This window comes from Taeniopygia guttata, chromosome 1A (assembly GCF_048771995.1).
Source record: "Taeniopygia guttata chromosome 1A, bTaeGut7.mat, whole genome shotgun sequence".
NCBI lineage: Eukaryota > Metazoa > Chordata > Aves > Passeriformes > Estrildidae > Taeniopygia > Taeniopygia guttata.
In genome coordinates, this window is record NC_133025.1 from 58,825,416 (window position 1) to 58,839,896 (window position 14,481).

General features: G+C 40.2%; 1 protein-coding gene across 44 annotated transcripts in view; it reads left to right on the plus strand.

Moving 5' to 3' along the window:
* Positions 1 to 14,481, plus strand: part of SOX5 (SRY-box transcription factor 5) — a 612,816-nt gene that overhangs the window by 525,265 nt on the left and 73,070 nt on the right. For 43 of the 44 annotated variants that reach the window (XM_072923570.1, XM_072923583.1, XM_072923589.1 and 40 more), the window contains one exon: positions 2,376 to 2,461. The exons of the other annotated variant lie outside the window; for it this stretch is intronic. In XM_072923570.1, coding sequence (XP_072779671.1) covers positions 2,376 to 2,461 — 86 coding nt within the window. The remainder of the gene's footprint in view (positions 1 to 2,375; positions 2,462 to 14,481) is intronic. 44 annotated transcript variants of the gene reach the window in all.

The following is a 14,481-nucleotide window of genomic DNA, read 5'->3' on the forward strand; positions in this document are numbered from 1 at the left end:
ATCTTTGTTAGTATTTTGAGGGCTGGCAGTTGCTCCTGCACTGTGTGATGTCAATATCTGAGTGCTTCATGGGTAGGGTACCAGAACCTTCCCTGGGTGTGGAGAGTTGTCTGTGGGTTTGAATCTTGGCTCTTCAACTGGGCTATTGGTAGGAATAGTGGGATTTATGAATTGGCATGATGGACTGAGCCTGTGTGGAGAAAAATGTGGGAGAGTGGATGGAAGCCGATCTTTTAATATATGTGTTTTCATGCAAATCATTCAAAACTAGAAATTTAATGGGCTGTAAGAATCAGCATCCTACTGACAAAATTTCCCTCTTTTTTTTCAGTTGAAAAATTAAAAATTTTATCTTTTTTCACAGCTTTTTTTTTTTTTTTCTTTTGATCAGAATGTCTTCTTTAGGAGAGAGTTTTGGAATGATGCTGAGATCATTCTGTGGTGGTGTGGAAGCAGCTGAACACCATTGTCCCTGACTCTCTGACCACTGTTCCCTTTTTCTCTGTATCTTCATGTGTCTAAGGCCAATGCTTAAGTCAAAAGATAGCTCTTCAGAAAATGTAAAGTTAGAAAGATTTTTGATTCAGTCCATGATAGGAAAAGGAAGGTGGGTGCCTCAGAAAGCAAAATAAAATTAGAAAGTGTAAAACAATGGCATTCTCTGGGGAAGAAAAAGAAAGCCAAGCATGTCAGGAAATCTGTTGCCCATTGACAAATAAATAAATAGAATTGTTGTAGCCTGAGGCTGGTGCACAGACATTTGGGAATGGGGATGCCTGGGTGGACATTTTGGTTTGCATTGCTTGGCTGGTCAGCCTTGAGTGACTGTGGGGCTTCAGTCAACAAAGCATTAATTAAGATGGTCTTAAATATAAACATGCACCGTTATTTAAGTTTGATATCTGTTAAGATGCTTTGGCAGCCCAGTTGTTGTTGGTCCTCCATTACTAGAAGTTGTGATATTTAATTCTTACCAGGAGGAGATCAAAATCCTTGAATGAGAAGGTCTAACTGAAGAAGGTTACATTATAAAAGGGGAAAATAAACATTAGCCACTTACCTGAACGTGTGAACACCAACACAGCTTATTTCTAACATTTTTTAAATATATACCTAAATTTATTTCCCTTTGTTTTCTGTTTCCTGTTACTAAGACTTGATAACATTTGAAACTTTAATTCAAAAATAAGTAATAATGGTGGTACAGAACACCCTACATTACCTCCTTAATTGTCTTTTTTGTTTTTTCACTCAGTTCATTCAAAAAAGCACAATAAAGGGGCAAACTGTTAATCTACCTTTTTAATGATATGTACAGCAACATGACAGAGTGTTCTGCTTTTTCCGTAGTCTGTTTTTGTGCTACAGAAGTTGGGCATGCCACCAGAACATAGGGACATACAGAAATGCTCTAGTGAGCCTTATTTGGGTGGAAATTGTTAAAAAATTTTATCACCTAAAGAAGCAATATAACGTGTGTAACGTTCTTACTATTTTTGCTAGCTTTCTTCATAGTATTCTGGATGGGGTAGTATGAAGTTTATTTTTACAAATCAGAAGTGTTAGAATTGACCAAAAGTGAGCTCTCCGTATCATTAAAACATGCTAGTCTCCTTCTCAATTTTTGCCATTTCAGGTAATTTTCCTTTACAAACGCCTGCAATTTTTCTTAAAACCTTTACTGGTTCCCTTTAGCTCATTAAGCACAATGCAGTTCTTACTAAAACTTGAGGTAGTTTTCCTTCAGAAGCAAAATTGAATCTCAAGTCATAAAGTGGAGTTGGTGCAGGGATTTCAAAGGCTAGTGTCTGATTTCTTAGCTTCACATGCTTTTTCCTGTTGCAGGATCAAACCCTGCCACTAAAGTGAGATTTTTTTTTTTTTCCCCTACTGAAAGAAAACAGTAGTCAATTGAGTACCATTTCTACTCTGCATGAGGCTCAGTTTGCTAACAGTGAGCAGAGTTTAGGTAACTTTGTATTTTGGACAAGCTTGTAAATTTGTTCCCTTCTAATGCTGTGATCTTATCAAGGTTGTACTGTTTTCCTTTTCTTCTCCTCCACCCCCATCTTCTTTCTTTCCTTTTTTTGAAGTGCAGCCTTCTGATCAATGTGCACTTTTTTTTCTCCATTTCCCTAAATACATCATGAAAAGGGATGAGGTTTCCGCCTTAATTGGTTGTGCCTTTTATTCACATTCCTCTCTCAGCCAGAATTGTGAAAAGAGTGTTAGTAAAAGGCTGCACAATAGAGCTTTTCATTAGGCCTCAACAAGGCACACAAAAGAAGGCTTTTGGAAAGAGTGAATGCAGGACTTTAATTTGCAGGTGGAGAGTAGATAAAAGGTGCTGACGCCTCTATTATTCTCTTACTTAGGTGACCCCTACCCCGTTCAGCTGATCCCAACTACCATGGCAGCTGCTGCCGCAGCAACACCGGGCTTAGGCCCACTCCAACTGCAGGTAAGTCCCAGCACAATGTAGAGGAGGCAAAGGTTAAATAAATATGAAAACCAGTTTTCTCTTCCTTTGGAACACAATGCAATTAACAGGGGTCTTTGGGCTGTTGTCTTCGCATAAAATATGCATCTGAAGCAAAAGAGTCATCAAACGGTAGCACATTTTCTTTTCACCTTGCTGGAAGTTTTTGTTACTTTTTTTGTGTCCCTGCTGTCAAATTAACCACTTTTAGGTTTGTACTTTGAATTTCCTCATAGCGGTACATTTGCTTTTCTTACTGATGTGGTTTAACCCCACACAAGAACTCAGTACGACACAGCCACTCTCTGTGGCTGAACATTCCCAAAAGTGGGGTGGGTCAGAGAATTGGGAAATACAAGGCAAAACCTATGGGTTGAGATAAGAGCAGTCCCATAATTGATATCAAGTAAAATACAGCAGTAGTCATAGCAACGATTGTAATGGAAATGAGAGAATAATAAAACCCAAGAAAACAATTGCTCTCCACCTGCTGACCAGTGCCCAGCCTGTCCCCAAGCAGTAGTTGACCCCTCCTGAACAAGTGTCCCCAGTTTATTAACTGAGCATGATGTTCTCTGCTGTGGAATATTCCTTTGGCCAGTTCAGGGCAGCCATCCCAGCCTTGCTGCCTCCCAGTGTTCTTGTGCAGCTTCTCACAACTTGTGAAATCCTTGATTTGGGGTAAGGACTACTTAGCAACAACCAAAACATCGATGTGTTATCAAACGTTATTCTCGTCCTAAATCCAAAGCACAGCACTGTACCAGCTACTGAGAAGAAAGCCAGTGCTATCCCATCTGAAACCAGGACACTTTCCCATTAGATTGTTCTCCTGCAGGCTGTAAAATACCAAAAGGAAATGTGTTGTCAGGCAGAAGAGCTCTGTCCTGACAAGCACTTTTAAACTGCTTAGAAGTCATTAACATGATTATGTCCTTTTAGGCCATAAGCTCTTCAGAGCAATAACTGGCCCCTCCTACTGTGTTTTATGGTACCCAGAGCATTTTAGGCAGATCTGTATTGCAGATAATTAGTGATTATTCTAATTTAACATGGACAATTAGAAAACAGGTGGGAAGATACGGAAGGGTTTGCGTATTTTTCAGCTACAATAAAGAGTTGACCTGGTAGCCAGATGTATCTGTCTCTGTATCTGAGACTGTCAGTATTCTGGATTTTGGAGGCATTAGGCTGTCCATGCGTCTTAATGATAGCAAGTCTTTGGATATTCCTGACCAGCCACACAGCCCTTGTCAAGTTACTGGAATTAAGCAAATGTGGTGTCCATTGCCACAGTGTGAATTTTGCTACCTGTCATGTATGCTGGGCTGGTAGGAGGAAGCCAAGTAATATTTGGGACTGAGAGAAAATCAAGATTCAAATAATCTCTAATTCTGCAACGTCTGGATTGCTACTCTCTTCTACAAACATGAAAAGCCCCAAGCTCTCCACTTCAAATGCATCTCCCTGCTCATTGTTATTTGCCAAGTCACATGGAACAGCAGAGCTTTATACCTGCTTGGAAAGGCTCAGCCTTTATGACTGGGATGTGTGAAATGCATTCTCCAGATCAGCTTGGCCCGCATCAGTATGAAGTAGACATCAGATATTTCAGTTCTTTGGCCAGCGTACTAGAGTGTGGGACATAATTCTGGGGAAGATTTTTTTTTTAACTTTATTTTATTTTAACACAGCCAGCGGACATTAGCTGAGTTTCACAGAAATAGCCGCCAGTGTGTAAGCTGACATATTCCATGCACGACAGAGGTTAATACATTCATTCCTATTGTGCCTTTGTATGAAAAGCAACATTGTCTGTGTGTTAGTTTCTGATTCTCTGAGTTACAATTACTGTAGGCGGCTTAAGAATCATGGGAGCCATAGAAGTCATCCATATGAAATGAATTTTGAGGCGTTTCAGTATTGATAAAGTGCTTTTAATAGCCAAACACACATGAACAGACATATGGAAGCAAGAGGGAGGGAAAAAGGAAAAGCAAACATGGAGCTAGCTAGCAATTTGAAAACAACACTGATTCTAATTCTTAGCTTTTCAGTCATTCAAGCTAGTCCTAAAATGCACCAGTGCTCCAGTGAGATGGTAGGATGGTTTACTTTCATTTCAGGACCAGCTTTGAGCTGTGTATCTATGCATGCTGTGGGCTGAAGTATCCTGGTTAAAATAGGCTTTATCACAATAACAGTTTTCTTATTAAAAGGTGGTCTTTGTGCAAAACTGACTGCAGTCATAAGTATCTTAGGATGAGTTTAGGTTATGGAAAAGTTGAGAACCTCAAAGGCCTCTTGTTTCTGTGCTGAGAACATTAAAATGGAAATATTGACCAAATTCACCTCTGTTGTTTTGCTACATGTCTGGAATTAGAGGGACAGTTTGACAGCCAGTCAGTGGGAGAGGCTCAAATTACCAACTTAGCAGACACTCTTAAATTTTTCAGATCTGATCTCTAAGGGCACATACAGGCTAGAAATAAATTGAAGCTGATTTTTCTTCGTGTCTTAACAGTGTTTTTAGCTATCATTGCAATCTGTCTGATAGAAATTGAACATGCCTCTTAACTTCTGGTGTCATTTGAAAGAGTCAGGCCAGATTTGCTTCTGGAAAGGTTTTATCATACAGGATTCAAAATAGATGCTCACCTATGCTAACATGAATGGAGTGCAACTTAGTTGCTAGACTAGAAAGACTGTGCCCTCCAAAACTCTTTTCAAACCCAGTTTAGCTCAGTGATGACTTTGTTGAGTCATAAAGAAAGATTTATGATGTTTTTGGTCCAAGCCCACCTTTAAATGGCTTTGCAGTCTCTTTCAAGGAGGAACTCTTCTTACTTCAGATGTTCCCCTGCATTACTTATAATTCTGGTGTCCCCTACACACCCTCTGTCATCTGGTCATCAGACAGTAAAAGGTCAGAAAAGTGGCATGTTCCCTCTTTTCTTCTTTCTCTATCCTCCCTATCACTCATCTTTCAGACTTTTGTGTACTTAAAGCAGGGGAGATCAAAGGACCTGACACAATGCTCAGTTTGTTGCTCCCAGCAAAATTTGATACACAGCATTATCTCAGTGAAGACAAAGCCAAGGAATTTTTCTTGTTTTTTTATGGAACAATAAACACGTCTTTGTTATTTCATTAGAGAATTTTAACTCAGGTCACGGCTTTAGTAGTGTACTGTGAGATCAACAGGAAGTACTCTTTTTATCCCTGGTTGTCAAAATCAAATTTTTGTTTTTGTAAATGAAATGCACACTGTATTTATAGAAGAAGAGCTAGCACCTGATTGCTTTCCTGTGGCAAAGAACCTCTTTGTCCGTGAAAATGCAGTCCCTCATTCTGAAGTCCCCTGTTGGTTTGCAGTGATGGATTTGTAATCCAAAGCCCCTGTTCCTCTCCCCACCTCTGAGTCCCCACTGGGGAGTACAGACTCTGCCAGCTGATATTTGCCACTATTAGCCACATGGGATTGTCTTGATTTCCAGTATCCACAGAGAGACTGATGGCTCAACGAGGATGGAAGCTAAAACTTGCATTGTTAGATGTTGTAAAGGAAGTAGAGAGATGGGGCTGTGTTGGAAAAGCTGGAACTGCCATGGTGCAGGCTTGAACCTTGTCCTCTGATAAAGTGCTGTCTATCAGCCCCATGTATTCACTTGTTCCCACTTTTAATGACAAAAAATGCCACTGGGGGAAAAAAGTGGTTTTAGCTTTGCTCTGTTACTGAGAAAACTCAGTCCTGAACGTTACTGCGGTAAAATCCCTCTGGGTAAGCACACGGGTTTCTTACATCAGCTTTTTCCCCTCATAAACATCATCTGGTCTTGTTCTTCAAGAGTGGTGCAGGTTGGCAGTTATGTTTCAAATATATGAGAGAAAAGCTGAACCTAAATTGTCACTGTGTTTTACTGAAATAGGGTAATGACTCAAAAGTACTGCTGTATGCCTTATATGATGTTTTCTATATCGCTCAGCAGACGAGGGAATCAAGTCCCTCCATCTTGAAGATCAACATTCAAAGCTGTAAATGTAGATGTGGTGTAACAAGTTGTGCACAAACTAAACTGAAGGGTTTATTCTGGTGCCAGTCATCTTGGGCATACCTAAGTATGAAATAAATGTTTCCATAAGTCTGAGCAAATTCTTTATATTCTGAAAGTTTCTGTTCTGATACAAAGTATTTTGTGAGTAGTTTCTGAGCATTAGGAAACAGGGGAACTAATCACACAACATGAAAACTGAGAGGAATCTGCACCATTCGGGTGGGAATGGTTCAGATTTCCCAGATTGCTTGTTTGATAACCAGATAGTGACAACAACTGATTAATTGGCAGTAACACAAATGCTGTATATACCCATAACTCCAATTGAAAGATAATGCTGGATGAATAATGACAGCTGCCTGTGTAGTCTTACTGTATGGACATTTTGTGTCCTGTCAAAACACTAGAGCAGTCTGATGTAATACAGACTTCCTGCAAACATCTGCTCTTGGAAAAAAAACACCCCAAAAAGTTGGGAGTGCCAGCATTCAAACTTTCTTCCCTTTTCATCTTAGCATGAAGCAGGGCTTCATAATTATTTCTGGTTGTTTTCAGTATTGTGTCCAAATCTGTCACTGTATGAATCAAGAGAGCCTCCCATCAGTGTCTTAAGTGTGAAAGCATTTTAGCTGGGTCTCAGTTCTGGACACCAGTTATTAGGAGAGTCCTCTGTTCTCTGACTATTTGTATAAAGATGAGGAGCATATTTAGACCTTTAGACCCAATCTGGCCAATTCCTATTAGTATTATGTGAGTACTTGAGTCAATTAATTTTTTCTTACTACTGACCTGTTCTCTTAGTTGTGTGGTAAGATGCATACCACATAAGGACTGAATTTAAGTGGAATTTTAAAAACTGGACCACAGTTTTGGAATATTTGGGCCTCAAGCAGGCACTGATGTTAAAGATTAGATTTTGAGAAAAATTAAGCCCGTTTGGAGTTTGACGACTTTGCAGAGTCGTTTATCCTGCTGTTGTTTAGGTGTCAGCCCAGTACACCTTTGGAAAGCCTTGCTTCCAGGTATCTTAAGGATCCATAGTCACTGGGAAGGATAGAGCACTTTAACAAGTCTGCAGCTGCTGATCAGGAGACAGAGTGTTCCAATGGTCATACAAGTATTCCATAAAACATCTGTTGCCTATGAAACAAAAGCTAAGTATGAAGTAAAAGTAAAATTAAAGCCTTCTCAATCAGAAACCTTTTTTTTTTCTTACATACCAGCTTCCTTTTGGCTTCTTCACCATTGCAGGGATGAGCTGCATATCTCCACTTACCACTTCAGGCTATTTCTCTGAAGTATCTCCTTAATTTTCATTTGAAATGTTGCTGAGGATAGAATTTTCCCTTGCTTTTAAATATTGTCATGCATTAATTGTCAAGTACATGTAATAACTGGGGGTTTTTTGCATATCTCTTTCTGATTTCATGCTGTAATCTCTTTTTATAACCAGTTTTGCCAGATTAAGCAGTTGATCTTCCAGTGTTACAATACCTCAAATTTGTGAAAGAAAACTCTGAAAAAGCTGTACAAACACTGTAGTGGTGCATCTGAATATTGAAAACTTTATTCTTTCCTTGTTTTGGGGAGTCAGGTTGCCAGAGCTTCAAAGACATCTGCATGGTTTCTGGTGAAGGAAAGTCTAGTGCCCCCTTATTGTCTCTAGTGGATGTAGCCTAGAGATGGCAATACTTCATCCATTATTCCTTTACTCTGCAGCCTGCATTGGTGACCTCTTTGGGATATTACTATAAACAGTTCTTTGCTTACAAGGAAGTAAACTGTTTCTTAGCAGTGCAGGATTTTTTCTTCTATTTGCTGGGCAATGTCTTCTTTTAAATGCCGTCTAAGATGGCTTTTCAACAGTGAGAGTATCCTGTCCCTGATTGTTTTTTTACTTTACCTGTCCTCATTAACTGGACTCTAACTTCATTTGTAGGGAATGAATAATTAGTGCACAGTTTAATTACAATTATTATAATACTCATGCAATCCACTTAAGTATATATAAAAAAACCCAGTAGAATTAGTTTTTCACTGTGAGTGCACACATCTGGGCATAAAAACAACCAAGTGCATTGAAAGTGACATTTCTCATTAGCATAACCAAAATATGGCAGTTGTCCATCTGCCATTAACTCAGTGCATGGCTGTGCTGTTTCCTATGGCCATCACAAATAACAATAACAAGAAGAGTAATAAAACAACATTTTTTGTTGGATGTCCTTTTAAATAGTTTTTTAAAATTGTTGCATTATGCAGATTCTAAATTCCCTGCTTCTGTCCACCACTTCTTCCTGGCTTTGTAAGTGAATGTGTTGGCCACTAGGTGTTTTCCACCTGTACTGCACATGGGTAGCCAAGATGGCTATTTCAAAAGAGGTCAGTGAAGACCAAGGTCCTTCAGCTAGAAAAATGTGGGGCCCAGAACTCTTCATGTTGAAGAAGCTACAACCATGTAACCAGGGTAAAGATTTCTGTGTTGTTGTGGGGTAAGTTGTCTTCTAAAAATTTTATCTTTGCAAGGTTTCTTGATTTCTTCATGATGTCTTAGTGATGGTTTTAAGATACTTGTTAAACTATAAAAGTAAGGCATAGGGTGAGAGGCTATGGATTGCCAAGAGCATCTCTGAAAAATCCCTACATTTTAACATGGAAAAAAGTTCCTCTCAGTTAACTCCAGAGCAAGCCTTGCAACTCCAGGGTGCAACTACTCCTCACCTTCTGGATACCTGCTGGGAGCTAGAGGTTGTGGTAGATTGTGTAAGAGCATGAACCACAGCTCAAATAAATCTTGCTCATGGTGAGTAAATGTGCTTTGTAGTTGGCATTTAAATAGCCCATTCTTGCCTTTGATAGAGTCTTACACAATGTTATGGGTAAACTCAATATATTATATTAAAACAGATTTTAATTAAAAGCTTGATCACATCATTTTATCAGAATCCAGTCAGTTTAGGGAAGACAGTGATTACAGAAGACTGCATAGAAATGCTTTGTGTTTCATTGAGCATTGTGGATATCTGAGCACAATGACATTTACAGGCAGTAAATACACATGGTAAAACAATATCATGGCTGCTCTGTAGCTTGTCAAATTAGAACTCCCTCCCCTCTCCAGGGAAAAGAATTAGCAGTGCTAGCATATTCATTTTATCTAGATTAACAGTCCTTTCTGAATAACTTTCAGATTCCAGCCATATCTATGAAAAATTAAAAAAGACTGAAAAATGTCTGCCTTCCAGTTTTAGCTCAGGCCTGCTGTTAGCTAGCAGACCTCTGTCTGCATGAGTGGGTTTTCCTCTAGGTCAGAGAGACTGAATTCCCTCTTCCTCCTCCCTCCGACCCTGAGTCTGCAGGGCAGACAGACAGAAGCACACATATGATTAATACAGCACAGCTGCAGGAGTGACTCATTTGCATATGTATTAATAGAGGCAAAAACAACAATTCAATTACATACAGAGACATTCTGCATACTAAGGAACATATGCAAATAGCCTGGAAGGAGTGCAGCCGGCCTTCTCTCTGATGTTCCTGAGCTCACATGGAGTTCAGCAGTTTTCAGGAAGGAAGAAAACCTGTTAGGAGATGCTCATACAGCTATTACTCCTCCTGCCCCACCACCTGGCTTCCTGGAAGACATTTGGACAATGGAAATAGCATATCTTTTTTGTGTTATTTCTTATTTACTAGCCTTCAGCTCCATGTTGTTGCCTCTTTACATATGAGCCCCAGCATGAGGACAGCAAATCCTTTGCCTTGCCTTCCACATGCACATATTTATCCAGTCCTTTCACCTCATCACTTGTGTTGTTTCCATTTGGCTTTGTCCTTCTCTGCCACAAGATTTCTCCTCTCATAAATTAGCAGAAGTTAGCAATTTCTGTGCCTTTTTCTTGTAGTGACCATGTATATCTCATCACAATATAATTCAGTGATTTTCTGGTAGGGGACCATTTTAATGGTCCTTTTAATGGGTCTAAAAGGTGTCTCAGAAAAGTTGACCTGTTTAGGTAGACTGTTCTATCACAATGCATTAGTCTTTGCTAAGAAAGTTGTGGAGTTCTCAAATTGAAAAGATGAAAACCCCCAGGTGTTCAGTGTTCATCCTACAGGTGATGGGGAAATTGATAACTGGTACAGAATCTGATTCTAGTGACAGAAACAGATGTTCTCTGAGCCTTACAGGAATTTACTAGGCAACAGTTTAGAGCAGCTTTCAAAAGCAGGTTGGAAGTATTGCAGCATTGGAGCTTATGCTATAGAAACACTTAAGCTGTAAGTTAAGGTTTTTTAGCTGTAAATTAATCCCTAAATTGGTGTTTTAACTAAAAAACTATTTATGTATTCAGTATCCTTTTCATATAGGCCATTCACACACTGTAATATGCAACAAAATGCCATGATCCATACCCAGTATCCCCAATTTTTGAGAAAGCAAGACATTTAACACTGACCTTCATAGGCTAGTTAAATAGAGCTCTGTTTCAACTTGAGAAGAAGTCACAAGTCACTAAGAACTTTTGGAATCCTGACAAACCCATTAAGATGCCCAGGTGTCTTGGGTGGCAGCCCTCTGAGTTTCAAGCAGCCTGAATTACTGGCTATTTGTTTGAAACATCTCTGTGGTGTGAGCAGGGAAAAATAGGTCATGCAGGGAGAAGTGTGTGACTGTCTGGCAAGCATGCTTGTGAGGTCAGGTCATCTTTAATTTCTTTTCTCTTGCAAAAATGTTACACTTGTTTCTTTTTGGGGTTAGCCTGACAGACGGAAGCAGATTACTCCTTGATTATTTATAAGGCATTAATTTTAGATGAATATTGCTGAAGTAACTGACATCATAAGTAGTTTTAGCAGCCAGCAGAAGAGCCTGTTTGCAGATTGGAATATGACAGGCTTCACTTATACAGTGTCCTAAGACAAAGTCTGAAGTGTTTGAAGGAAGAGACAGGGAGTGGAGGCACCTGTATCAGCAAGGACTTTGTTTATGCTTCTGTGCCATAGAAGCCAGACTCCAGATAAGTGGGACTGTGGTGTCAAAGCTGTGAGTTCAGCCAGCTGCAAGATAAAACCAGTGTCAAAACAGCAGCAGTGGCAGCACCTGCCTGCCAGTGTTTTAAGTCAGGGTGGGGAAAAACCTTTTGAGAGTTCTTACACTGCCCCAAAGTAACTTCTGTTGTTAAAGAAGTAAATAACAACCATTGTACATACCTGGAGATGCTTCCCCTCCTGTACGGGCAACAGTGCAGGTCTGTGAGATGTTTGTGTTTCACATTGTTTCATGGCTTACATTCATTGGGAATTGATGCTTCTGGGAAAGGTCTCTATGAAAAATCTGGTAACAGACACAAAAAACTTCCCCCCCCTACTTTGTGTCCTTTGCACATTCCAGACATTGGGTTTTGAAAGAGTTGGCTTATGCTACTGGTTTTCCTATTATGTTGTTTGCTCTTTTCAGAGGGTTGTTGCTGAAAAGAAGATTATATAATAATGCAAATCAGATTGTATAATGCTGAGCAAACTGTCCAGAGCGGGGAGAGGAGGGGACACCACACTGAGTGCAGCGTGGCTGGCTGGGGGGAGCTTGCTCTGAAATCACAAACTGGACCCTTGTGGGGCTCCTGTGAAATGTTGGAACTGCAGTCAGACTGGGAAATTTTTGTGAATATTTCTGGAGTTCACTGTCTTCATGCTGAACTCTGCCAACAGTGTGAGTTTGCAGTCCTGCAGCAGAGCAGCACGACAGAACTGCAAATCAGTGGTGTGCACATGCCAGTGCCTGTGGAACAACGCTACAAATAATAACAACAGGGATAAACGCTGACAGACCTACACAAACTAATACTTACTGATACATACTTACTACTTTGGGTCCACTAATCAAATTAGTACAATTACTCCTCCTAAAACACAGCACAAGAAATTCTCTCTGGAAGTGTTGCTCCCTTTTGTACCCAGATCAGATGACATGGTTTGCTGTTAGATGCAGATTGGTACAATATATGAATGTGTAAGGGTTTCAATTTATGTGTTATTTCTCACTACAGTCTATTTTATGACCATTCCTTTTTGTCCAAAGTTTACTTTCAATAGACAAGGCAGAAGGGGATAAAAGTAAACAAACAGAATAGTAAATGTGTGCACAAGGAGTGCATCACTGGCCTGTGACATAAATTGCATATGGTAAGAACAGTGCAAGCCTTTAGAAGTTTCTGAACTCTTACCCTTTCTTGTATTAAGTCTGATTCCTTGCCAGGCTTGACTGTTAGCAGCCAGGGTATTTAATCACCCTTTTATGAATGAGTGCTAATATAGGCACAGTTTGAAACTATGAAATACCTAGTTACTGTAGACTGTAGATCAAAGTGTTAGACAACAAACCACTGAGGTCAGGAGGCTTGTTCTGTTTCGCTTTCCAAAGTCATCAATTGAACTTTTCTCAGTAGAAGATACCTAGTATCTGGAGATGTGGCTTTCACAGTGTCAAACTTAATTATTCTGTTGTGCTTGGATAGCGTGAGCTTGTTCCTGAAGTTAAGTGCAATTTTTTCCCCAATACGTAGGCTCAGTTTCCCCAAATTCATTTTCTCCTTTCAGAGGTTCTTCATGCTTTCAGCTCTAGTGAATTTTGTAAGATCAATCTGAACAAGAAAATTTGGAGGCAGTAGTACCTGTAGCTCCTAGTACTCCTCAAGACCATTTTTTAAACTTTGCAGTCTGCATGAGCTCTGCTCACTGGAGTCTGATTCCTAGAATAGCTTCTGAGCAGCCCTTTCACTTTGTATAACTGCCTTGTTTGTTTGCCATTTTTACCAGTGGTCTGTTTCTGTTCCAGTCGTTGGATTACTGAGGAGAAAAGTACTGCAGACTGCTAGATTTCCATTCTTTACCCCTTAGCCATAGAGACTGGTCACATCACAGATGAGTTACCTGCCTGGAAATATGCTGCAGATTTGTTAAGTCATGTCTCTTGGAGTCTGACTGACTCTAGAATTACAGGGAGCAGGGTTGTCAGAAAGCTACTGTGTGAGTTGTCTTTCTTTAATGGGCAAACATACACACAGAACAAAATAAAAATAATAAAAGCAAAAGAAAAGGCATTATGCGAGGAAGAAAAATGGTTTTTAGAAAGTGTGTGTTTTTCAGCTGAGGGAAGCTTAGAAATCACTATCCTATGATTATCAATACAGCAGGAAAGCAGTAAGGAAGATTTAAGTGCTGTCATGGCAGTAGAAGGTGAGATTTTCAAAAGCGTTTTCTGCCCAGATCTGCACCTCTGTGTCTTGCTGTTTGGAGGTATTTGTATTTCTCTCTCTGTTTAAAACCTGCATTGAAGCAGAGGCTTCTCACTGTATTGCAAGCTGTGCTTTGCTTTGGGAACCATAGCTGTGCCACATCCTGCACCAGCAGCCACTGACGGGGCAATCTGTTTGTGGCATATTGAGGTACTCATATTGTCCTTGGGGACTGCTGTGGAGTGGCTTTTTCCAGCTCCTTCCTGTGGGTACAGTGTCCGTTCCTCCCAAAGGGGCCTGGGGTTGCCACTTTGTGTTCAAGGGGATGAGGTTAATCCTTCAGAGATGTGGGAGCCATCAAAGGTCATGCCTGATGTGCTCAGGGGTCAAAAAAAACATCATTCCCGTGTGTCTCCCTGTAGGGACAGGGCTGGGGAAGGGTGGTTGTCCCTCAGCACAACTGGGCAGCAGCACCATGGCTCTCTGCCCTTCTGAAGGGCAAGTGTCAGCTCTGCAGGTGACTCCCCTCCCCATGCTGGAGTGGGAAAACTGCACCTGGCAACAAAACCTTTTCTCTCTCTTTCCCTTTCCATGGCTCAAAACAGTTTTTGTAAATTAAAACAGTGTGTTCTCCATTTATGCACCAAAACAGTACAGCTTGTGATAGTGTTATTAAAGTGTTTTAGGCCATTCCTGTAGAATACAGCAG